This window comes from Rhamphochromis longiceps, linkage group LG18, assembly GCF_057381845.1.
Source record: "Rhamphochromis longiceps isolate RC_006_pf linkage group LG18, R_longiceps_female_GT1.1, whole genome shotgun sequence".
Classification (NCBI taxonomy): domain Eukaryota; kingdom Metazoa; phylum Chordata; class Actinopteri; order Cichliformes; family Cichlidae; genus Rhamphochromis; species Rhamphochromis longiceps.
This window is the reverse complement of record NC_140574.1, coordinates 19,054,828-19,079,816: the sequence shown is the minus strand read 5'-3', so window position 1 is coordinate 19,079,816 and position 24,989 is coordinate 19,054,828. Positions and strand designations below refer to the sequence as shown.

The 24,989-nt window shown below is 40.2% G+C and overlaps 1 protein-coding gene across 4 annotated transcripts in view; it reads right to left on the bottom strand.

The window, feature by feature from the left end:
* LOC146648096 (A-type potassium channel modulatory protein DPP6-like) overlaps positions 1-24,989 on the bottom strand; it is a 107,306-nt gene that overhangs the window by 5,318 nt on the left and 76,999 nt on the right. For all 4 annotated transcript variants that reach the window (XM_085389084.1, XM_085389085.1, XM_085389081.1 and 1 more), the window contains 16 exons: positions 19,359-19,453; positions 19,175-19,249; positions 19,046-19,098; positions 18,348-18,429; positions 13,569-13,689; positions 7,672-7,826; positions 6,966-7,063; positions 6,715-6,841; positions 4,626-4,664; positions 4,379-4,486; positions 4,205-4,296; positions 4,074-4,121; positions 3,877-3,989; positions 3,057-3,104; positions 2,855-2,953; positions 2,564-2,633 (listed from right to left, as the gene is read on the bottom strand). In XM_085389084.1, coding sequence (XP_085245210.1) covers positions 2,564-2,633; positions 2,855-2,953; positions 3,057-3,104; positions 3,877-3,989; positions 4,074-4,121; positions 4,205-4,296; positions 4,379-4,486; positions 4,626-4,664; positions 6,715-6,841; positions 6,966-7,063; positions 7,672-7,826; positions 13,569-13,689; positions 18,348-18,429; positions 19,046-19,098; positions 19,175-19,249; positions 19,359-19,453 — 1,423 coding nt within the window. The remainder of the gene's footprint in view (positions 1-2,563; positions 2,634-2,854; positions 2,954-3,056; positions 3,105-3,876; positions 3,990-4,073; positions 4,122-4,204; positions 4,297-4,378; positions 4,487-4,625; positions 4,665-6,714; positions 6,842-6,965; positions 7,064-7,671; positions 7,827-13,568; positions 13,690-18,347; positions 18,430-19,045; positions 19,099-19,174; positions 19,250-19,358; positions 19,454-24,989) is intronic.

Here is a 24,989-nt window from a genome sequence, read left to right as displayed (position 1 = left end):
ACTCAGCCGCAGCTTTATCTGTGACTAGCGAGACTTTCAAACAGCCGGTCTCTGCATTAAATGGGTCGACGAGGAACGTAATCTGTGGCCTTTTCAATTGTAGATCATGGAACCCGGTCACAAAGCTTTCGTGCAAGTTTTCAATCAGCGTTGCATATCTGGCTCTTTGCTTACTCAGGGCAGCGCTGGTGACTTGCCCGCTTGGCTTTTAGCAGAGTGGGAAAATGTGTTAAATCTCCCTTTTGAATATGTGTCTTGAACAGCTTCAGTTTGTTGACAAACGCAAACACACTTTGCACCAGGTCAGGCAGCATTTTTAACTTACCCTGCAGGGTCAGGTTATGTCTGTCCAAGTGACACAGCATGTCGACCAAAAAGGCCAGATCCATAATCCACTTGAGGTCCGAGAGCACGGGATAGTCCTTGTCCTTCTCTTCCATAAACAGTTTCATGGCATCCAAAAGCTCAAAGAAGCGAGAGAGTACCTGGCCTTTTGACAGCCACCTCGCAGTGCAGCGGCAGGTCACCTGGAAGCCCTTGGTCCAGCTCAGCAATGAGATTCTTGAATTGACTGTGGTTAAGCACATGTGTGCGGATATAGTTGACGATTTCCATCACAGGCTTCATGACGTTATCTAAATTCAATGATTTAGACACGAGTTGCTCCATGTGGATGATGCAGTGGAAATTCCAAAAGTCAGGAATAGTTCGGTCAGCTTTGCACAGCCCCACAAGCCCGTTCACAGATCCCATCATGGCTGGTGCTCCATCCGTGGCTATTGCAGTTCATTTCGTTATGGGCAGATTTGCTTTTTCTAATGCAGCCATCATGGTTTCTTTCACATCTGTGCCACGGGTTCTGTCTTTTAATGGCACAATATCCAGGAGTTCTTTGATCACACAATCGTTTGACACAGACTGTGCAAATATTGCCAACTGAGGCTTGTCTTGTATATCACAACTCTCATCCAATGCGACACTAAAATACTCACATGCTTGAAGGTCAGAGTGCAACTGTGTTTCAATAGCCGTGTTAATGTCCGATATTCTGTGTTCAACAGTGTGGCGGGACAGTTGGACGTCTGATACCATGCGTTTTAATTTGTCGTTTTCAGGAGACAAGATTTCAACAACGTCACTGAGGCATTTTTTAACGAACTCCCCTTCATCGTATGGCTTTTTAGCCCGTGCAATGTTCCAAGCCAGCTGATAGGATGCGAGTGTTAAGGTCTCTGACCGCTTCGTAAATTTTTGGAAAAACTGTATGTGCTGACTTTTCAAAGTGGCCAACTCGTGCTTGCGAAGTTCAGTCCCTTTTGGGTCGATGGTTCTGGTCGATGTTAGCATGGAGTGAGCTGAAGTGGCGCTGAAGATTTGAAGCTTTGAAATGCGCTAATGACGTCTGACATATAAGGCAGAATGGCTTACCATTGCGTTCAACAAAAAAATATAAACTCTCCCACTCTGTTAAAAACGTCCTGTGTTCATCTTCATATTTTCTTTTTGCTGTGTATTTTTTCCTTGCCATTTTAAGGGCAAACTTGCTCCTACTGGGAAACTTTGCGGTATTTTCATCTCACACACATGGCCATTTAATGAAAATACCGTATTGAACTCAAGCGAAGCGAACGTGCACATTTTAAAACAACAACACAAAAAAACCCCAAAACACAAACTTTGATATGAACGTAAGAGCCGCATGAAACCAGGCAAAGAGCCGCATGCGGCTCGAGAGCCGCGGGTTGGCCACCCCTGCTTTAAGGAATAAAGACTCCTGTTAAAAACTGATGGCAAGAGTTTGAAAAGGTAAATATTTATCAGCTCGAAATGCACACACACACACACACACACACACACACACACACACACACACACACACACACACACACACACACACACACACACACACACACACACAAAAGAACACCTTGCAAAGTCGGGGACACTTTTAATATATCCAAAACGTCTTGTTACTGACATGAAGGCTGAAAAATGGTGGAATAGTAGTGCAAAGAAACTTTTGAGCTGAGGTGAAAAAAAATGACCTAGCTCATGTAGAAAAGTTATTTATTATCCTATAACAAGTCAGGCATTTGAAATAGTTATCAGTGTTTTGTTCATTCATGTTGTTCCCAGAGTCTGATTTAAATGCTTACGGCTAGACTGAAGCCTGAAGAATCACTTCCAAACTAGGGAAATGGGATCGTTTGGGCAGAATTTAAATGAATACTGGCCTCGTAAAAAAAAACAATGACGTGCATGGCCGGCCTAGGATCCAATGTTTTGGGGTTTAATACAGTACTAAAGGTGCAGTACTAAAATGATGCACTAAAGTTCTCCTTTGAACATTAAGTAAAGTCAGTTTTAACTGCAGAACTTATGCTCACCAGACACTTCATTAGGTACTAGTACTGGGTTGGTCTCGATTTCTGTCACAGCAGAAATCGAGACCTAGTTTCCTGACATCTGATGTCAACAAGGCATTTTGATCCAGTGAACTGCTACTCACTGGGTATTTTCTCTTTTTCTAACCATCCTGACCACACATAATATTTATACTCACACTAGCAGCAGTAATGGATAGGTAGCTGTTTCTACAAATCCAGCTGGCTTCAGAATCTGCATCGTCAGAGCTAGAACAGAAAAGACAGGATCAATGGGAATCTTATAACACAGACCTTCCTATTTCTTATCAAATTACAGTGTACAGTTGTGGTCAAGACTTTACAACCACTCATCATCACTTCTTTGAACTACTCTTTCTCGAGGGATGAATAATTGTACATCATACATCTTTAGTGACTTTAGAAAACAATAATTAGGTGCACGTTGGGTTACACAGAGGCACACTTACTGTAGCCTTCTATGTCAATGGTTTTGTACTCCACTCTGGGCATCTGCATGTTGTTGTGTGTGTTGTTTAGTCTTTTATTTGTCTCCACGTCAAACACCTCTGCAGTTCAAGAGAAAAACCTGTTACAAATTCTCAAGTCCAAATGTATTTATCATTAAACATATTTGTAGACGTGTTGTAGACGATGCAGGCGTACACTTACTCTCTTTGTCCTCAGTTCTATAGACAGCCACACTCGGTATATCTGGTCCTACAAAGAACAATGCAGGGAAAAATGATCAGCTAACGGAAATGTAATAATAGAAGTTATTGGATAAGCATGATAAAATATCACATAACAAGATGCTGATAAAAGGCTGAAATGCCTCCAGGAAGGCAATAATAAAGCCACTGAAACCCAACCCTCTGTAGCAGAATAATCTTAAAACAGCACTCTCAGCCAGCTCTGCAGTTAATAATCTACCTCTGTCCCATGAGGAAGTATCTTATTATTTCACGATGGAGCTACTCTCCAAAGATCCAATTAATGAAGAAAGCCACTGGCACTTTTCCTCTCCGATGTGATCCCCTTAAACAAATCAGCTTCCATAGAAACCTTGATGATGTTGTCCAGTGTTGAAGCCAAAAAATGTCATTGTATTTTTCTGCCGGAGTGTCTCTAAGGAACACAAGAGACTTCTACTACTAAACAACAGCTAATCATTGAGCTTTCTTCGCATAATAAATGCTACAAACGCCAAAAGTCACACAGCCTCTGTTAGTACTCACGTGACTGTTTGCAGGCAGTCAGACGAGCTGTTTATTCTTACTGCTAATCAGGAGGATCCTGCAGTGGTTTGAGGTTATCTGCTAACATCCAGTTCGATATAAGCTCTCTACCTGACATGGAGCACTAATTCAATTACACTTTCTACTGAACACGCTCTCTGAGTCTCCCAGGAGGCCTTCGCTGTCAGGAGTGTTGTTATGTAAAACCTTTCAGTCCAAGATTTCTCAAGTGATTCAAGGTAAAGGACGCTCACCTTTACAGTTGAGCAAGAAGTACTGCATGTCGTGGCTGAATGAAACATCCATATAGCCGCACTTGAACTCACAGGACAAGCAACAGCGGTTGAATGGAGCAATTGTGTCAGCACTGCAGGATGGCACAGAGTAAATAATGTACACTTGAAGCAGCACTTAAAAAAAATCACCAAGATGACTTTAACTAAAGCGCTACCTGTACAAGTGCCGCCGTTTGGGGTCATCCTCCGTGCTCAGGAAGTAACTGTGAATCATCCGAACACTGCTGTCAGATAACAAGAGAGCCAGGACTGCATTTAAAAATGTGAAAGCATCTTAAGGTCTTACATGAGGTTTCTTTCATGATTGTAGGCCAAGATCCTGGTCACATCCCAGTCTCCAGAAGTTAGGGACTGAAGTATGTCTGTGCTAGTGTTGGGCTAAAGGGAAGTAACACAAATTAGACACTCACGCAACAGGACGAAGGAAAAATATTACAAGCAAAGGTTTAACATTACGTACCAGAGATGTGGACATGGAGATGTGGAAAAACTTTCCTCTGCCACCCTGAGGGATCGCCCTGGTGAAGAAGAACTTGTATCCATCTTTGGAAAAGAGCGGCGGCTCGTTCTGAAGAGAGGAGAGAAGTTACAAAAACGTGCCTGCAGGGCTTTTTATATCTTTGTCTGTTTACGTGTTCATGCACACACGGGATAAAAAAAGAGTCTGTTTTTTAGCCAACTAGACTTCTCCGTCTTTCATCACATACCTGTCGGTGCAACCAACTCTCACTCTCATCCTCATGTTTCTGAAAAGATAAAAGGATCTGAGCTGAAAGCTTAATTCAGCAAATAGGAGGGAAATGAAAAGATACATCTCAAAAGGTTTTACATTTACAGTTATGTAAAAAAGAAAGCTTTCACAGGATTGCACAGTCCTGTGAAAGCTTTCTTTGTGCCGATATGTCGTGTTTGGTTTTCGTCAAACATTATGGCCACTTTGGTCTTGACTGTGCGGAGGACATTATCCCAGAGGTTTTGTAGTTTGTTAAGATACAACTTTGCAAGCCTAGCTGTGCAGCCGTATTCTTTTTAGAGAGAAGAGATTTTCTTCTGGCAACCTTGCAGAAAAGCTATACTTGTTCATCTTTTTCTAATTGTATCATTTTGAAATTTAACATTTAACATAGCTCTTGGATTTTTTTGACATTTCTCTGTGACCTTGGGATGCATTTGCAGGGACATCCTCACTAGAGAAGACTGGTGACTATCTTGAATGTTTTCCATTTGTGAATAATCTTTCCTACTCTAGAATGATGGACAAACAATGGTTTGCAAATTGTCTCATAGCTCTTCCCAGATTGATGAGCAACAAGAATTACTTCTCTAAAATCACTGCTGATGTTGGTCCTCCTTGGCACTCTGTTAATACACAACTGAACGCTTCAGACCAGCAAACTGCCAAAACCTCTGCTTTTATAGAGGAGCTGATGATCAATTTATCATCTGTATTTGAGCGGTGGCACTTGGCTGCTCGTTTCCATCTTAATTCCTAAGGAAGCAATAAGGGTGTACTTAATTTGTGTAAAAGAAAGCTTTCAGAAGACTGTGCAGCCTTGTGAACAATCTCTATTTCACGTCACTGTATATTCTTGCCAAAAAATTAGACAAACAAACCCAGTCTCTCTCTACTTGATGCTGTTGGCTATATATAACTATAGTCTATATGACAGTGCCAGACAAGACTCTCAATACCAATCTCATACATGCAAGTGTGGCCAAAAAAAAACAAAACAAAACACCTGACAGATCACAGCTGGGATTTAAACTGACGAGCTAAAGCAAGAACAATGTGACTTTATGATGCGTGATATCAAAGTTATGGTTTGTGCACATCAGCTGGAGTCTAGAAGAAGCTTCTCTTTCAGTTTTATGTAATAGATTGGACAGGAATAATTAAAACAGTGATACACGACTTAAAGAAACCAGCATCTTTGCATAAATATCAGCCAAATGCTGGAAACTGTTGTCTCCATCCACAGTGTTTCTGAAGATCACTCTATAACTATCAGTCTACATCAGGTGTATCAGACATAAGGCCCGGGGACCAAGACTACAGTCTAGCCAGGTGGAAGCGTCTGGATAATGTTTTTTGGACTTTAAATAGTATTCTCACAATATTTTCTTACTGAAGACTGCCACCATTGGCATTCAAGCTACATCAAAGTAATTAGATAAGCAATAACAGAAAACTTCCTTTTTTCAGTATGGGAAATAATGTGAATTACTATCAATGAGCTACCAGAACTTTTTCTGTAATTTTCTGTAAAAAAACTGAGACATATGGTATTAAATGTACAGTTAAACGTCTTCAGACTGACAAAGAGGGGATTTTCACTCAAGATTAAAATGGGTTGTATGAAGCCCATCATATGAAATGTTTCACATGCCTGCTTTCTATATTGCTTATTGTGTAAAGTGAAAAAAAAAACTTTTATGGGGATTTAAATAAGCGACTGTTTCACAAGAACACAAGCTCCTTGTCTCACGCTACAGTGAAAGATATTCACCACGATGAATGCTTGTTAAAAAACAGCTGGACAATGTGTTATACATAGCAACCTTACTCTTGTAGGACTAATGGTGCCCTTGTCAGGACCTATTTTTCTCTAATGAGTATCTGCAGCAGCAGTTTGATGTTTGATTCAAAATAAACTACAGCGTTTGTGTTTATCGACATGAAAAACATGTAAGCCAGGGTTATTTCCAGTCTTCTCCCAGGAAAACACTGAATGTCACAAGTGGAATACTTTAACACAACGGGGAAAGGGTGGCAGCTAATTTCACACTTTGTTTCACCTTAATGCAGACTCCAGTGGTCGCCTCACACAGTGTCAAGATGGAGTTGTTCTGGGCTCTGTTCAGCCAGTTGACAGCCAGTTTGGTGTTGGTTGCCCATTTCACCATGGTGATGTAATATTCCCTCCTGGAAAAGCAGAAGGTGAGAACACATGACACCTCTGACAAGCAGCACTGTCTCCTTTACGAAAATATATCTCGGTGCTTGTTACTTTATACACAGCGAGGCACCTTCAGATTCAGTCACTCACCCTATCCGGGGGTCATCAGGTTTCTTCATCGCTACCGTGTGCAGAGGACCGTGGAGGCTCACCACTGACAGGTGCACTACAGGGTTTTCTTCTCCAGCCTGCAAGGAAATTAGATACCGAAGGTCAGAAGCTTCAATAACTGATCTTTTTGTCCTCTTAATAATGGATTGGATTTATATAGCGCTTTTCAAGGCACCCAAAGCGCTTTACAATGCCACTATTCATTCACTCTCGCATTCATACACATTCCTCTTGAGGGAAGTTCACTGGCATCTCTCATAATTCTGATGCGACAAGCTTGTTAGTCACAGGCTTCTTATTTGCACACTGAATAGTCTCGGTTTGTGCCTTTCAGTCTTGTTTCAGCACGTTTAGGTCACACAGTTTATTATCAGTTTCTTTAAAACAACGGCTCATTTTAATCACAAGCTCTTTTTGGATAACGGGGCTTAAATGAAACATTACATGAATGTTCTCCCTGAACTGCATATTAAGCATCGTAATTAACTTCTTCCTCTAAATCTGTCATGGACACAGGCTTGAACCATTGACTCCTTCTCAAAGGACCAAAATATTTTCCCCATAGTTTATTAATCTTTTGGACAGATCACTGATGAGCAGAGAGAAATGAGTCTGAATAGACCTGCATTTTCATTGTAAAAACTATGAATTCGTTAAGCTGTAAGATTTGCTGGTCGGGACTTGCCTTTGGGTAATGATAGTCAAGACTCGCGGGATATGGCGCTCCAGTAAAAAACGGCACTTCCATTTTTGGCACCAGCGTGTCATTGATGGTCATGTAGGCCAAACGCAGTCCATCTGGAGACCACCAGTGAGCTATGTGGGTCTGCAGGATCTCCTCTGTAAAACAAATCAACAACATATTATTAATATACATTTCTAAACGTGGCAAAATACTGTAGTTCAGTCTATTACTGGCGTATTCTCCTTGAAACTGGTTAATATACCCAATTATTCGGGCAGTGGGGTGAACATCTTTTCTTAACAAGAAAAACATGATTATTAGAAAAGGGCTCCATACTCGCTCTGCTTGTATTTCAGTCCAAGAGTTTTCTTTTGCCTGTGGGTGGCATTTAACCCAGCAGGGGGCAGAAGAACTCTGTGAAAAGCATGTTCCAACACAGACTGATCAGTCCAGCCTTGATGAGGACATTTTGATTTTGTTTTCCAACTAGCCAATCTTGTTTTTTTGCTGTCACAGCTGGCAAAGGAAGCCATTCACACAGAATTTGATTGAATTTTCACTCTATGGCAGAGGGTAATTTGTTGCAGTGCAGCTTGATTTTTCGAGGTCAGCGCCCGAATAAAACCAGCAGAGACTCTAAAAAAGCACAATTCAATGAATCTATTGTTTTATGAAGGCCAAAGCACTAAAAAGACCTCTGTTATGAAGCTCTGCATAGATGCTATAATTTGTTTCCACATAAAGATGGGATAGTTATCCATTTCTCACATATTCTCTGTGAGAAATCAGTGGAGAGGTTGACTGTGCAGCTGATGTTTCCCTCTCTTTCGGTTGCGGCTGGCCAACCCTCCAGTCACAAAAGAGACGCCACATTTCCGACCAAATTCCACAGATCTGCAGACGTTAATGACATGAGAAAAGACAAACCCACGCGCTGTACTCATACGAGAGCTCATCTATTCCACCTCCCCAAACCTGCAGCTCGATTTATTAAACCTCATAATTTCACTTCATTGTGAAAGTCTTTCCAGCATCTCATGACTTCACTATCTTTAATCTCCTGATCAAAGGTAGAGCTCGTGTTGGTTGATGCTCTCTTATGACAAGTGTGGAATTATTCCTACCACTATTGATCAGCATCAAAGGCCCACACATAATTATTCCTGTCTGAGAACTGTTTAAGCCCACAAAACTACGTCTGAAAATCAAAAGAGAATTGTGATGCTTTAGCAAAAATGTGAATCATTAAATATTCCACTTGATATGATAGTTCGTACATAGAAATTGCATGTTTTCTTCAGCGTGATGCACAGCCCCTCATTTCTTTGCATTTTGGCGTGATCACCATTATTCTTTCGCACAGCCTAAACTCTCTATATTTGTCCATTTATATCTCTCGTTCAACACTTAATTTTATATGACTGCTTTGTCGTCTACTGTATACACGCTGCTATGACAATACAATTCCCCTTTGGGATTAACATTGTTTCAATAATGTTGAGATCCAGGCCATGAGGAGGCCAATCCATGACTGATAGTGTTCAAATGTGTTTGTTTTTGCTTTTTTTTTAATGCAATCAAAGAACTGGGAATATTTTTACTGCTCTGGCCGTGTGTTTAGGGTCATTGTCATGCTGGAAAATTAAGCTGTTGCTATTGACATGCCTCCCAGATTATGTTGGTGAATCTATAATTTGATGGCATTTTTCTGTGTCCATCATTTACCATGTAATCAGTTTTGACAAGATCCACAGCAGTGAGTGTCTGCTGGCTGTAGACACTAACTGTTGGGAATCTCTCCTCATGATTTGAACTAAAAATGTAAAATTTGCATGAATGGCTCCATAAGACCTGTTGCTATTGATTTTGTCCAGTTCTTGTGTGATTTGATATACCTCAGCCTTTTCTCCATGTTATCCCCCCTTCGTGACAGCCGTCTTTCCGCTGAGACCCGATGAGGCTTCTGATTTTACTGATCATCTGTTTTATAGGGTTTTTTTTTATATACTCCTTTTTTGTTCCTGCACTTTTTAAGGACATGTTGCACACCATGCTGAGATATCCCAAGTTTCCAGCTAACAGCTCTTTGGGAATCACCTTGCTGGTGGGAAAAAATACTACTTTATGGCTGTCAAACTGTGTTATCTTTGGCATTTTCATAGATGCAACTATGAAAATGAGAAAAGCTGGAGATTTGTCCCTCAAAACCAATTTTTTTTTTTAAAATAAATGACAAAAAAGTCTGACTCCTTGGAAGTAAAATATAAAGAAATGAGGGAAGGCTCAAGACTTTTGCACAGTACTGTGAGATTTAAAATGTATATACAGTTAAACACCTTAATAGATGTTTAAAATGAGTAGCATTTCCTTGAGCCCTTATAAGTAAATTAAATGAAAAAACAGTAAAAACATTTTAAAGTTGAATGTACAGCCTTCCAGAAATGAGGCAACCTCACCTTGAACCACATTCATACAACTTCTGCCAAATCCTTCTGACCTGAAGAGCACAGTGTGCACTGTGAACACTCCAAGAAATGCATGGGAAATATACATAAGCTGCATCGTCTCTGTTTTTGTGAGACAGTGTGTTATCCGCAGATAAATCCTTACAACACAGCAGGAAAACACAGCAGGCAAATCTTGCTTCGGCTCTGGTAATGGATTACTTCTTTCATGTCATGTTCTGTGTCTCCAACAAAGAAATAATCCCATTAATGAAAAACCGATTAGAGCCGGCCCTGAAGCAGTTCATGCACTGTAACAGAATTTCTCTCGTAATAATTGGCATTTTGTAATTATATTTGCCCTGCATTATTATCCCGGCCCCTCCTCCCCCGCAATAAATCCACAATTAATAGAAATAACAATGCAGAAGTCTAAATAAAATTACCTTCAAACTTCAAAAGATTATTCTCAAACATGACAATGCATCTGTAAACAAAACCGTAATCAAGAGGTATGTAATTACAATGTCTGTCCCACATATGCTGTAATCGGGAAATGTCTCATATTAAATCGCAAATATGTTGGCTTTTGAACATCTGCTGAGTGAGATTGCAGCGCTGCAAACATGAATTAATTAAAATTGCCAGAACGCAAACGCAAGCTATGCGAAGACTAAAGGAGGAGGTGCGCTGAGATGTAGCCAGCTGCGTGCTTTCAAATGGAATCACGCACACAAATACACAACACGCCGTAGGGAGAGGCAGGTGTCAAAAGACTGGATTAAAATGGTTTTCAAGTGTAGCCGTCGAAATGCAGTACATATTAAAAAGTTTCTTGAAGCCGCTGACCTAAAGTTTACTTTCATTCTTGTGTTGTTCAGGCGGCAGGCTGGGAAAATACACAAAACAACCTCACAAACTAACACCCAGCACCAAACAGCAGGTAGATGAAGTTAGTGACTACCTGGTGAACATAATGAGTGCATACCCAGATGTGGCAAGCAGCTGTTGGGAGCGAAAAAAGCTCTATAAATCTTCCGTGGGCAACACTACCTGTAGCATCAAACAGAAGACACAGCTGGCAACTGAATTAGCTGGTGAACCCAACAGAGCACATAGATGCTAAAAAGAAAGATATTTGGATTTCAGTAAAGAAAAAACCCCAAAAACAAGTGAATAATAAACTTGCCTTCACCGGCTGGATAGAAACACAACTGGAAGTAAATGCACATGTTGTTATTATGACTTCAACGTGATAACACTGGAGGTGGAAGTATTTATGGCTTATTTCTACTGTATCCAACAGTCCAAAAAACAACTAAAGAAGATTTAAGAGGAAATCTAGATGCTACAATTCAGTTCACTTCAATTTTATTTATACAGCACCAAATCACAACAACAGTTGCTTCAATGTGCTTTATATTGTAAAGTAAAGACCCTGCAATAATACAAAGAAATGGAGGAAACACCGACAATCATACGATTGACTTGAGCAAGTACTTTGGTGACAGTGGTGACAGAAAAACTCCCAACAGGAAGAAAGTACTAGTAGTACTACTGTACTACTAGTACAGTAGTAGACATGCATACCCTACAGTAGTACAGTAGGGTGCAGACTATTAACATGACAATCTTTAAAGCAAAAATGAACATGTTTAAAGGCTGTTAAATGGTCTCTATAGCTACTTGAATTAAGTACATCCATACTACCTCTATGGGAAATATGAGGGTAAGTAGCAGCTAGATGCTGCTAATCAAATGAAATTGATTAAATGATCAGCAGCAACTCTCAACACAATGCCACAATCTTCCCAGCAGTGGAATTTTCAGCAAATTCACCCCAAAGTCACGCTATACCAAGCTCAGAGAAACTGCAAAAAACCAAGAGCTAAATCTCAGATTCTAAGGGCCTCAGCTAGCATGTTAAAAGTTAAAGTTTCTGACAGTACAAATAGATAAAGATCGAATGGTTATCTTCGGAAAGGTCAAAGCCTCTTCTCTTTAAAAAGAACATGGCAGACCAGCTTAGGTTTGCAAAAGTGCATCTGAGCAAAACCCCCAGATTTCTGGAACAATGTCCTTTTGACAGATGAGACCAAAGTGCAGATGTCTGGCCATAATGCACAGCACCGTGTACTGCAAAAACCAAACACAGCATATCAGCACAAACACCTCATACTAACTCTCAATTGCAGCCACAGGGCATCTTGCAGTCACTGAGTTGACCACAAGCCTCTCTGTATAGCAAAATGTTGTCAAATCTGAAGATATCTGTCCAACAGCTGAAGCTTGGCCAGAATTTGGTCATGCAACACAACAAGCACGAGCAGTAAATCTGCAACAAAAGGGCTGATTAAGAAAAAAAACCCAAGGTGCTGCAATGGCCGAATCAAAGTCGAGACCTCAGCCTGATTGAAATGCTGTGGCAGGGCTGTAAGAGAGCTGTGCATAAACTAATACCAGCAAACCTCAGCGAACTGAAACAACCTAATATTGCACAACATTGCAAGAAAATGATAAATTTACAGAAACATATTGGGGCTAAAGCTCTTTCTTCAAGCTATTGAATCATGGGCTGTGCTTACGTGTCAAGACAATTTTACAGAGGGTGATTAATTTTCTTAAACACGTGTAATATTACATGTTTGGCCACTGTGAGTGACAGCTAGGTGGTATTTTGTTCTGTTCACCATTCGGCTCTTTTCAGACACAGAGCCGGATGATTTTTCTAGTAAGTAGGTTTTGTTTTAGGCTTATTTGCTAGCGGGTGACCACATTTTATGTCTCTAATGGACCTTGCTGAACAAGCTAACTGGGCAACACTTGCATTAGTTAAAACTGTCCTTATGCTACCCTATCAACAGAATATGTCCATGTCTGATTTTTAAAAATCCAAATCGCACTGAAGACAGAATTTCTCAGACATTTTAAAAATAATCCAGAAATCAGGGGATGGCATTACAGTGACTATGTCCATCTTTTCTATTCAGTCTATGCTCTTGGCGCAACAAATCCTCAATGTGAGAAAGAGAAAAAGCTGGACAGACCTCTACAGATTCCTCACCTAAACCCCATGCAACAACACTGGGCTGTTAAAATCAATTCAAATGCAGTCAACATCACAGTCCAACCTCACTAAAGCCCCTGTGGCTCACTGGGACAAAATCCCCATACCCAGCATCTGAAATGTTGTAGAAAACCTTCCTGAAAAGCAGAGACTTTATAATAACACATTAGCTGGCCTGGTTTCGAAATGAGATGTGCACTGAGCCCTTGCAATTCATTCTCAGAATCCATAATTGAGTTCAACTTCAACCACTCGTTAAAGATGAAAGAAATCAGTCTTTGATCTGAACTCTGAAGAAAATTCCAGCATTTGCAACATAAAGGACTCAATATTATTTCAAGCGTTGTTGTATTTTGGTACGACCTTTTTTTTTTAAGTCATCTTACCCTCATACAGCCAGTCAGTGAGGCCATTGAAGACAACTCCTTCTTTGCCAGTGGACACCAGGCGGATCGCTCGACTCTCTACAGTCGTTCTGTAGTAGATGTTGTTTTCGAATATGAAGACCTGGACAAAAAAAGGTGAAAGAGTAGCCATCATCATTAATATTTCTTGTACTTTTGCATTAAAAAAAAAAGAAATCTTTAAGCCAAAAATGTAAGAGGTTTTTTTTTTTGTAATAACAACACAACATTATCTTAATCCAAGCTGATACACTCTCAGTCAACACCTGCTTAATGCACGAGTGTTAAAAGAAATCTCCCTCATTATAGTTCACACTGGGTTCCTCTTCAGCCCAGCATGAAACCATTTCTGTTGCTAATCAAGGCGCTGGAATCGGCTTTGGCCCTGCAGGCACACATACATTGCTAAAAACATATGTAGATGCCAGCTGATGACCCCCCCGCCTCCCGCCTTGCTCATTGAGAACTCCGCGCTGTCTGCAGGGGGTCGGCCGGGATTGAGCTAAATTGCTGGTTATACTGCTGATTTAAGCCTCTGGCACCCACAGAGGCATCGCCTGAAGGAATTTAGACGCATCGCTGTCAGATGAGCGTGGGACACTTAAAAACCTCTGTCTATAAACTGTGATTTCACCGCTTCAACAGGTGCCAGTATGAAGCAGATGAACGCAAGACTGTCTGATGTCTATAGTTCAGGTCGTGATGGTGTGACTAGCCTGTCAGCTGTACCCTCTTCAGTGAAATTTAAGCCTCACATCACTCATAAGATGGAGGAAAACAGAAAGACAGAAGTCCTTTTAGCTCTGATCTTTGGATGCTATTGAGCAAATCAAAGTTTTATATTGTGGGATTAACATCTGAGGAAAACAGATCAATGCAGGGCAGTGTAAAAAGGAGGGAAGCTGGCAGTTGGCGAGTGTTACAAAGCAGCCGTGGGACAGGATTCAAAGAGTTACATAAAATAAAATAAAAAACCCTCAGCCAACCAAATGATTAAAAGACATGCATTAAATTTCAGGGTTGAGATTTACTTTCAGAACAAAACTGATACAGTCATAAATAATACTGAATGGACTCTCAGAGCTACAATTGTAGGGCATCCATATCTGGACTCACACTCACTTGCTTGGTGATTTTTAATGTTCAAGGGAATTAGATGAGAGAAAAGAGTGAAAGTGCAAAAAGCCAAAAGATAGCCATTTCAAAAGGGCAGAGATGAAAGCAGCAACATCAAAGCTACCTGAGCAGGGCGAGCAGCATGGTTGCTCATTTGTGTTGTTGCAGTTGCATGCTGGGATGTGTGCTGGTGAGCGAGAAGTTGCGAGACGTCTAATTTTGTCAAATAAAACTTCCACTGGTCATTTTCCCTTAAATCCATCGTCTTATTTGTGTCAATACAATCTCTTTTCCCGCTCTATGTGTGTGTATGAGTGTGTGTGTGTGTGTGCGCGCATTGACCCAGCCTCACTGATTGCACCGTCATGGTGGAGTAATTGCTTGTGGTTTAATGAGGGGAACGTCACAGGATTCATCTCCTGGCTCCTCTCACTGTACATCTGATGCTCGGCTGCACGCAGGCACAGGCACAAACACACACGGCACATTTTTCTGTGCTGATGAAACACTTGATGATAAATTGCTCCACTTCTGATAAACTTAATGGGAAATCATTATATTCACAAACTGTTATGGGAAAAAAAAAGAAAACACATCTCCGGGTCACAGAGAGACAAAAGACGAGAGCTCATCTCATTTTTTTTTCCTTTCCTGCACAACCTTGGTAGTTCATTAAATCAAACGCAGAGCTACAGTAACAGCTATGCGAGAGGAACAATCAGATACATTATTACCATATGCAAATTCACCTGCTTTCTTCCCTCGGCAAAAGGCAAACTCTCATCACACACTTGAAATGTTAATATTTTCTCACAGCCATGTATCTGTAATTTAAGCAAATGATACGATAAGAGCAATTACAGCACAAAGGAAAAGCTTTGAAGTAAAAGCCGATGAAACGTGGGGCCGTAACTCGTTTAAGGAACACAATCTAAACAGAAAAATAATTTAAAGTCAACAAGGGAAAAATGGAGTAAGTGAGAGAATGAAACAAAACACCATCAGGTGCTGGATCGATGAAACTTTTAAGCTCAGTAAAAGACGGGCTAGCATTTTTCATACAACAAAACCAAGATTGTGTCAACACAATCTAAATATACAGTTTTGTATAACATAAAAAGGCTAAATGAAGAGCTGTGAGAGCACAGAGCTGTTTAAGAAGTCTCTCAAACAAGTGTTGACAAAACAACATGTCGCCCAGCGCAGCACTGTTGCTTGCTAACTTGTTTTTAATAGTTTTTAAACAATAGAAAAGCTCAGTAAGGAATAAGCCATAATGAGCTTCAGCTAAGCAGGTAAATTGCACGACAGATTCAGCGACGTTCCACGTTTTTCTTTCAGGATATATAATGACAATAGGCAGTTGCAGGTAAGCATAATCATTACCAAGAATAAAAAGATACACAAGTTAATGAGGAAACTGTGCCACTAACGATCGAGAACCAGGTTTTTTTTTTAGTGTTTTGTGATCCTTTATAAACTTTATAAAGTCGCTTACTGCTGCCATTCCTGGATGGCAGATCACTAAGAATCTACTAGGATCCTTGAAACATGATAACCAACAGTCATCAACCATAAAGAAACTGGATAACCATGCCCCCCTCAGTGATGGCTTTCTGAAAAAAGACAAACTCCAAGTGATGAGTGCAGCTGTGTCACAGAAAATTGCGCATGTCAAGTGCATTATTCCTGCAGTGCTTCAAGTCACTGGAGAAAAATGATGCACAAAAGTATGGATTCTATTTTTGGAGACTCTACATGTTGTAAACAAGTCTATATGACAGTGTGTTCAGTGCATTTTGTATGGTCACGAGATCAAATCAAATATATTTACATACATACATACACATATAGATATATATGTAAAATCCTTTTGGGGAATTAGAGGACTGTAAATGTACATTATATTGCCAAAAGTATTCACTCACCCGTTGAAATCTTTGAAACCAGATGTTCCAAACACTTCCACTTCAAATGGATGGAATGAATTTGAACTGTTGCTTGTAGACTGCTTCTACAAGCATTTATAAAGCTATGGAGCTCGGTGAGTCCCAGTGACAAGAACTCTTAATGCTTCAGTATACCAAGACATTTTGGACAATTGTATGCTCCCAGTTTTGTGGGAACAGTTTGGGGATGGCCCCTTCCTGTTCCAACATGGCTGCACACCAGTGTACAATGCAAGGTCATTAAAGACATGGATGTAGAAGAACTTGACTGGCCTGCACAGAGTCCTGACCTCAACCTGACAGAACATCTTTGAGATGAATTAGAGCAGAAACTGCAAGTCAGGCCTTCTTTTCCAACATCAGCGTCTTACCTCATTGCTGTGTTTCTGGAAGAATGGTCAAAAATTCCCATAAACACCTCTAAACCTTGTGGAAAGCTTTCCCAGAAGCGGTGAAGCCGTTATAGCTGCAAAGGGTGGACCGACATCATATTAAACCCTATGGATTAAGAATGGGACGACACTCAAGTTCATGTGAGCGTGCAGCTAGACTTTTGGCAGTATGGTGTATGTTAGATATGGTTTCCTAAAATAGCTGATTTTCCATAAAAAATTATAGAACAGCTAAACAAATCTCTTGCTTCTAAGATCTGAGTCACAGCTCAGAGTTTTCATTATAAAAAAAGTTACAGATTGACCAACAGTATTTGACCTCTACTGAAGTCCATTAAAAACAGACAACTATTTTAATATTTGAGTGTTTCATTGAAAAAATAGTTTTAGTGATTCACAATAGCTGGAACTAATCCAGATACCTTTTTTTTTCTCAGTAGAGCTCATTTTAAATCCCTTTGTGTATGGAGAGACACATCTTTTAACTATGCTGAATCCAAGGACTTCTGTTTGAACATCATCATGGAACTATTTCTGTACTCTTCATGTTTTAAAAGGTAAAAGCAGCAAAACATGTTTTTCTTTTGTAAAAAAAAAAAAAAAGGAAAAAAGAAAAAAGCAATTTTCTGTCAGTAAACTGAATGGAAATTCCAAATAGTGAGACTAAATTGAAGATTAAGAATTTGTTTCCATAATCATACAGACTGTCTCCAAGCAACGGGATCCTTGTACATGAGCTGCCCCCAAACGTGGCTGACATCACAGACCAACACGTGTGGAAACACGTGCCTGCTGACCTTTGTGACGACACTGGTGCAATGCAACCCTTTGCTCATTGCCGTAACCTTGAGGCTTATCTCCAGTCCTACACCCTCAAACATTTGAAGATGTGTCAGAAAGCCAACATATCCTCACCATGCTGTGGTCTAAAATGAAAACAGGCACATGCACACACATCATTGCTGTGTGTCTACTGCTCCTCTCCCAGCAACCTCATACTGCCCAAGCCAAGGGTTGTGCCACCAAGATGCCATCTGCCACTGTGTCTCTCACCGGCTCGCGAGCTGTCACAAAGCAAAGATCTTCTTGGCTGACATTGATGGAGGTCAAAGCAAAGGACGTTCACCTAAGAGATCTAAATGTGGTCATTACAGAGTGCATAAACCTTATTACCACAAGGTTTGGCTGTGCCACTGTGACAAGCCACTGCTGTGCCTCCTCTGTGAGGGCAGACTGATACTGACAGATCTCTACCTGCGAGCTAGAACTCAGGGAGTGTAATCCCAAGGGTACAGGCTTCTTACCAGCTGCTGGCCTTGGGGCCCCCATCCGGCAAACTGCAGGAAAGCTTCATGCACCTCAGGGGGATTTAAAGGCCACGTTTCCCTGTGAAGACAACACATCATGAGAACATACTTGCTGGTTTGTATACTGCATGCACATCACACGTGTTATATGCCAATATAACACGTCTTTGTCTGAATTTCTACGAACATTATTGCTAAGGATTGTCTTATTGCATTGGAGTCACACTGGGTTAAATATGTACACTTGGGTTTTAAGGGGTATTTATTATTTTCTTCTTTTTTTTGGGTTGTATGGAAGCCCCAAACGCAATTTCATTGTTCTTGACAATGACAATAAATAAATAAATACTAAATAAATACTAAATAAATATAAATGCACAGTCAGACAAAGAAGTCGTGTGCTTTTCAGCCTTGTTCCCTCACTGTAGGTTTCATCAATCAACCATGTCCTTTTTTTAGCACAAGCTGACTTTGCTTGGCTCGCTACAAATACAGAACAGTAGGGAACTAAGCAGACATAGATGGATGAAAGGCTAAAAAACAGGCCAAAAAGCTTCGCCCCAAACTAAAGTGAATTAAAAAGCATTCCCATAAGATTCTAGAGTACGCAGGTAAATGGCGCTGATGTCAGTGCCAGGCTACATATGGTCAGAGTAAAGACTTGTCGAGGAAGAGGACAGAAAGTTTGTACTTACTGTGTCACGAGACTGTAAATGATGTACTTCGCCTCATAGGAGTGTTGGTATTTCTGTGGAAGAAAACAAAGTTGCGGTCAGGAAAGGACAAAGTCTGAGAAAACAAAATATTTCAGCTAGATTTCTCACCGGTTTTACTTCAAAGGCAAACAGCACATGTTGCATGTCTGGAGACACTTGGTACTTGGCAGCTCTGGATCTATCCTGGATGGGATACAGACAAAAATACAGACACACTCACATCAGGAACACACTCAGTACAGCAGCAGCAGCAGATAGTAAAAGTTACTGTTCTCGGAGAAAATGTACTCACAAACAGCTGGTTTGGAACGACAACCCTTTGCTCCAAGGTGTCAATGTTAAGCTGGACAACATCCCCTTCCGCTGTACGATACAGCAGCTCATTGTCTTTGAATGAAAAACAAACACCAGAGGGTGAGATGATATTTCATACAGTTCCTGTTCCCAGATACAGACAACGAAAGTGCAGCAAGTATGGTTTTCCTGTTGTGTAATAATTACTGCGACAGGTCCCACCACAAGGGCAGTTCTCAGTATATACACTACAGGGGCAAAAGTATAAATCCACACCTTTAATCCAGTGTTAATTTTCCAAAGGGCTAGCCCCCTTGGGAAAAACTGGAAAACTGGGACTGTTGTGGAGGGTCCACGTCATCTCAGTCTTTGTATTCCGGTGTTTTCAGTCCTCTTGCCACAGGTGTATACGATCAAATATCTAGCCATGAAGCCTGCCTTTACAAACATCTGTGAAAGAATGGCTCTTTCTGAATTCAAGTGTCGTACTGTAATAGAAGGGCCACCGTTTGTGAAATTTCTTCCATCCTAGAGACTTCTCAATCAGCTGTAATTGGTATTATTGCAAAGCAGCATTAACATCAGCACAAAAACTGCATGCTGGGAGCTTCATGCCATTGGTTTCCATGGTTAAGCAGCTCCAGTAGGTGTAATATTTAGGTAGCCTGGTAGTACATGACTACCTGTAGACAGAAGTTGTCAACACAATAACAGTTTAAATAAAAGCATGGGTTTAGTATGACTACTAATTAGAAATAATGTAGTAATGACCACCTACACCACTCCACTTTAGTATCCAGTTTAACCTACAATTTGCCAAATGTTTTAAAATTTTTCTTGGATGATTTTTTGAGCACTTTGGGAACATAGAGGTGAAGCACAAAGACTGAAACTCAACATCATTACTGTTTAAGTTGATATGACAACATTACTCATCATTTATTTATGCATCCAACAGTTACAGAGCAATATAAATAACTTGGGGTTCATGGGAATATCTCTTTTTAGCCATCAAAGACTCAACCAAGTTCACCAGCTAGTTGCTTGTATAAATTATGGTTCCGGGCAGGTTATGTACAGCTAAGTGTTTTTAATGAAGCCAGTTGTAATTTAAAGCAGCAGTAAGCTGCCAAACAGGCCTTTCATCTGTTTTATATGAAAACTACAAGGTTTATCTTATGATCTAATAGTAATGAATTACGTATCTCCCGCTGTGTTAGAAAGGCTCTGAGTATTCAATGTGCCAGCGACCTTAGCTTAGCACTGAGATTCATGTCTTCTTTCCTCTAAAGGGAAGTGTCTGCTGTACTAACTGTATTTTCTTCATCAGCCTGAATATTACAATTCACAGACTTGCATATCAATATCCTAAAGCTGATAATATCTGATTATAAAGATATAATAATAATAAAAAAATTTGTTACAATGAAAGCGGCTCTGCTCAGGCTGAAACAGGTAAGCAAAATACATTTTGTTACCATCTGTTTGTGTCACTCAAAAGCACTTGTCTCACATCCCATCATTGACAATTTTCAGGAACTACAGATGCATATAAAATGTGTCATTTTCAGCCAAATTTAATTAATTAATTTTATGAGAAACATTTCAGCTGGAAGTCATAAAGTTTGTTTTTACTATGATAAAACCCTGATTTACAAAAACTTAATTTGAAATATTAACGACTAATAAAGGCGCCACTATTTCAGTTATCTGCTACATCAGGCAAAGCCGCCATTGCTTTGTGTACTTCACTCATATGTATGACCTGTGATATGAATTTTAATTAATTGAAAAGTTTTATTTTAAAAGGTTCATGTAAAGTATTTGATTTTATTCATTACTAAAAAAAACAACAACACAAAACTGTCTTTTATCCTGTCTTCCTTCTCTCACCCCAACCGGTCACAGCAGATGGCCCCACCCCTCCCTGAGCCTGCTGGAGGTTTCTTCCTGTTAAAAGGAAGTTTTTCCTTCCCACTGTCGCCAAAGTGCTTGCTCATAGGGGGTCATATGATTGTTGGGTTTTTCTCTGTACGTATTATTGTAGGGTCTGCTTGCAATTGTGGAGCAGGGAAATTATTTTACTGCTATTGTTAAATAATCATCATTATTACCATTGCATTAATAATATAATCTGGAGTTTATATTGCATTCAGGGGTTGAACAGTGTCTCTTTCAGAAAGACTGAGTTGCAGGCTGACAGGAAGTTGTATGCAGAAGTGAAAGCAGATAGTTATTTTGAGGAGCAGGCCAGACGAGGCCATTTGAATTACTAGGTTATTCAAAATGATCATTGCTGTAACAGAGGAACAGATAGCTTTAAGAAGGCCTTAAGCAGTTATGACTATTTTATACACAATGCATATCTGTGCTTATTAAAGAGTTGGAGCTCGGTCAATTAATTGGGGGTCGGAAGCTTTGTTCGGCGCGATGTTCGGACAATCTATTGTGCAAGTGACTTGGAGCCATAGAAGGAATTGCAATACATGCTTACAAAACACTTATATATCAGATCATTTTATATTAAGGTTTTAGTAGAGGTTCTTGGTTAAAACATTTATTTAGTAGAAGACATACACATAGTCTCAGTGAGCCTCTGTCCTGGTGAAAGGTCAGAAGTGCAACAGGTGAATGGAGAAAGAGCATTTGAGGACGAGACACAGACAGTTAAGAGGTGACACAAAGAGCATGTGAGGTCAACACATACACATATTAGGTAGACTTATTTAGAGGAGAGATTAGTCATGTCTCGACAAGAAAGAGGAACAATTCACTTTAAGATAACGGAAAGTACCAGCCATGAAAATAGAAGATGATCTTCTAGGTGAAAAGTCATTGTGGTGTTGATCTGATCTATGTATAAAATGTATCTGTGACGCATGAAGGGGCGTCAGTAAATCAAACCCTGATGCTATAAAATATCTGTTCATGCTTTGATTAAGTCGAGGACTACTGGCTGTCTGCGTACAGAGTGTCTTCCCACACGTGTGTTCATTAAAATCATTGTTGGACCAAGATCCTCTGGACCATGGGTGGTTTGTACTCTCCCTCCTCAATTTTGAACCTTAACACAATATAAAGCACCTAGAGGCGACTGTTGTTGCGATTTGGTGCTGTATAAATAAAATTGAATTGAATTGAATAGACTATCTTGCAAAGAAAGACCTCAAAATACAACCTTAGTGCAATAAAAATCAGTTCATCTGTGACTACAGCAACAAAAGTAATTATACAGTTCCAATTAAAGCTAACTGCATGGACATATTTATGGAAGCCTGAGAAAGCCACTGCTTTCTCACGCCACCTGGTAAGGACTCACCTGAACAAAGCAGAGCAAACTAGAGGACTGACCTTAAGCTGAAACATTGCTGTAGCAGTGGTTAGGAGGGACTGTGAAAGGCTTTTCTTTTCAGAGCAGGCCCCTCCATTTTATAAGGACTTAGAGGTCACGATGACCCAGCAGTCTCTAACAAGAGTCTCTCAAAATCTGTGCCTAGGATGCTCTCTCCTATCTAATATTAGAAACTCAGACAGTGATCTTGCCTAAATAACATTTCCACTCCTTCTAGACTAAAGGTGAAGGAGTTCTGTTAGCCTTTTCTGGATGATTGAGTAGATGTGGACAAATTATAGGAGTGTAGAATGAATGCACCCTGTTGGGAAGTGACCTTCAAACTGTGTTGCAGTGTGTCATATCAACCTTTGTGGACATTTTTGCTCTCCCTTGTTTCTGCTGAGGTATGGGAGGAGCCGGATTGCCAAAAGGATTTGGGCAAAATGCATAATTTTGCAGTTTATGCAAGTTTGCATTGAGACAGGTTTCTGTGACAACAAGACAAGAAGAAGGACGTCGCGTGAAGCTGTCCTCTCGTCAAGAGTGAAGTGTTTTTCATGTTTGTCACACATCATGAAAAAGAAAAGAAAAACATTATTAGTGGCTCTAATGCTGATGACACGGCAAAGACCAGTGACCTGTGTTACCGATCACAAAACACTGATGAAGGAGGTATTTTCAAACATGAAAACATGCTGCCTAACACACACACAAAGTTTTTAAAGAAGACAAGAACTGAAAACACGGGCAGGGATGCTCGCTGAATGAAAACCACTGGAAAATCTTTGGATTATTTTAAAAGTGGAAGGTAGAGCAACAAAACCCCCGCAGCAAAGAACAGATAAAAGAAAAACATCTGCGAGAAAGAGGAGAACATTTCTCCTCAGTCTGGCATCATCTTTGCCCAAGAAGATTGAGTCCATCATCAAATATAAAGACGGGCATGCAAAATATAAAAGGATGGGAGTCTGCTGAGGAGGGATGTACTCATTTTTTGTTGTTGCTGCTGTTGGTTGCGAAAGGGCTCTGTTTAAAGTTGCCTTCACTCTTCTAGGGCTTTCTTGGGTAAAACTGGATTAAATGGATTGAATTTAATGAGGATGGAGTGAGTTTTGTTATATACCGTATGCTCTGTTCTCTGTGTGTATTTCAAAGATACGAGCGCTTCAGACAGACAGTGGGAGCTCTTTGTTTTAGAGATCAATCCGAAGGTCGAATACTTTGCCTTTGAATCGGAGTCTGTGAGAAACTCATAGGTGAGTCCAAAGACTACCGATGCGAGCGGTGATCAAAGAGCAGTGGGGATCAATTACGCACTGCTGTGAATGTAGCCCACAAAATATTGATGAGGACTGCTCAAGTGTGAGCTTGTCCCATCGGGTATCTTATCAGAAGGTCATTAGCGCCAAATGGGGGTTGATTGCATTAATGTAGCTGACAAGATGCAATGTCACATAATTGATTCCTGGAGTTTTGTCAGGTGCCGAGGACGTTTTCATCAGGGCTGTGAGCGAAGGGCACAGAAACACGCAAACTTAACTAATTATATGTTAATAAGCCTGTATGTAAGTAATCAGTCGAACAATCTGCACAGTGGAACAAAAGGACAGATGTAAGGTCGTTTTGTGCTTGTGCGCTACATGAAAAGTAACAGCTGCATTTAAAAGTACGCATGCGAGTCTTCAGGTGTTTTCATGCAGTGTGTGTCAAGCTAATAACCGCAGTACGACTTTTACGAAGAGGTTGAACGCAGCACTTTCACTTCTCAAAGAAGATCTGAACATTGTTTCCTAATCAAGGCAGCCTTTCTGTATGACTGTAAGAACCATAAAGCAGAACTCAGATTTGCAAAAATTTCAGAAAATATAAATGTTTTATGACTCATCTTCTAGATTTGATTTTATGTCTGACCAAATATGCTTTTTCTCCCCCCTAATCAATCGCCTTCTTCTCATCTCTCGGCAAACAGAAATTTGAAAAAGTAGTGGATACAGAGAGGGGAGCACAAAAACAAACTACAAGCAATTTATTTTTTTTGTTTTAGACTTAGACTGTGTGTTTTTCATTGAGATACTTGATGAGTTAAAAGTTTATTGAAATCTGAATCAGAACTTTATTTTGAAGGTCCCAAACCTCCACCAAGGCAGCGCCTTCTCTGTGCAGTATTTACTTTTATGCGAACAGTATTGCATCAGCATTCATTTTGCTTTATTTACTTTATTCATTTTTATTTTACATAAGTTTGTTGAGCAACAAAAACAAGTGTGACGTAATATGCCGTTATGTAAAGTTATT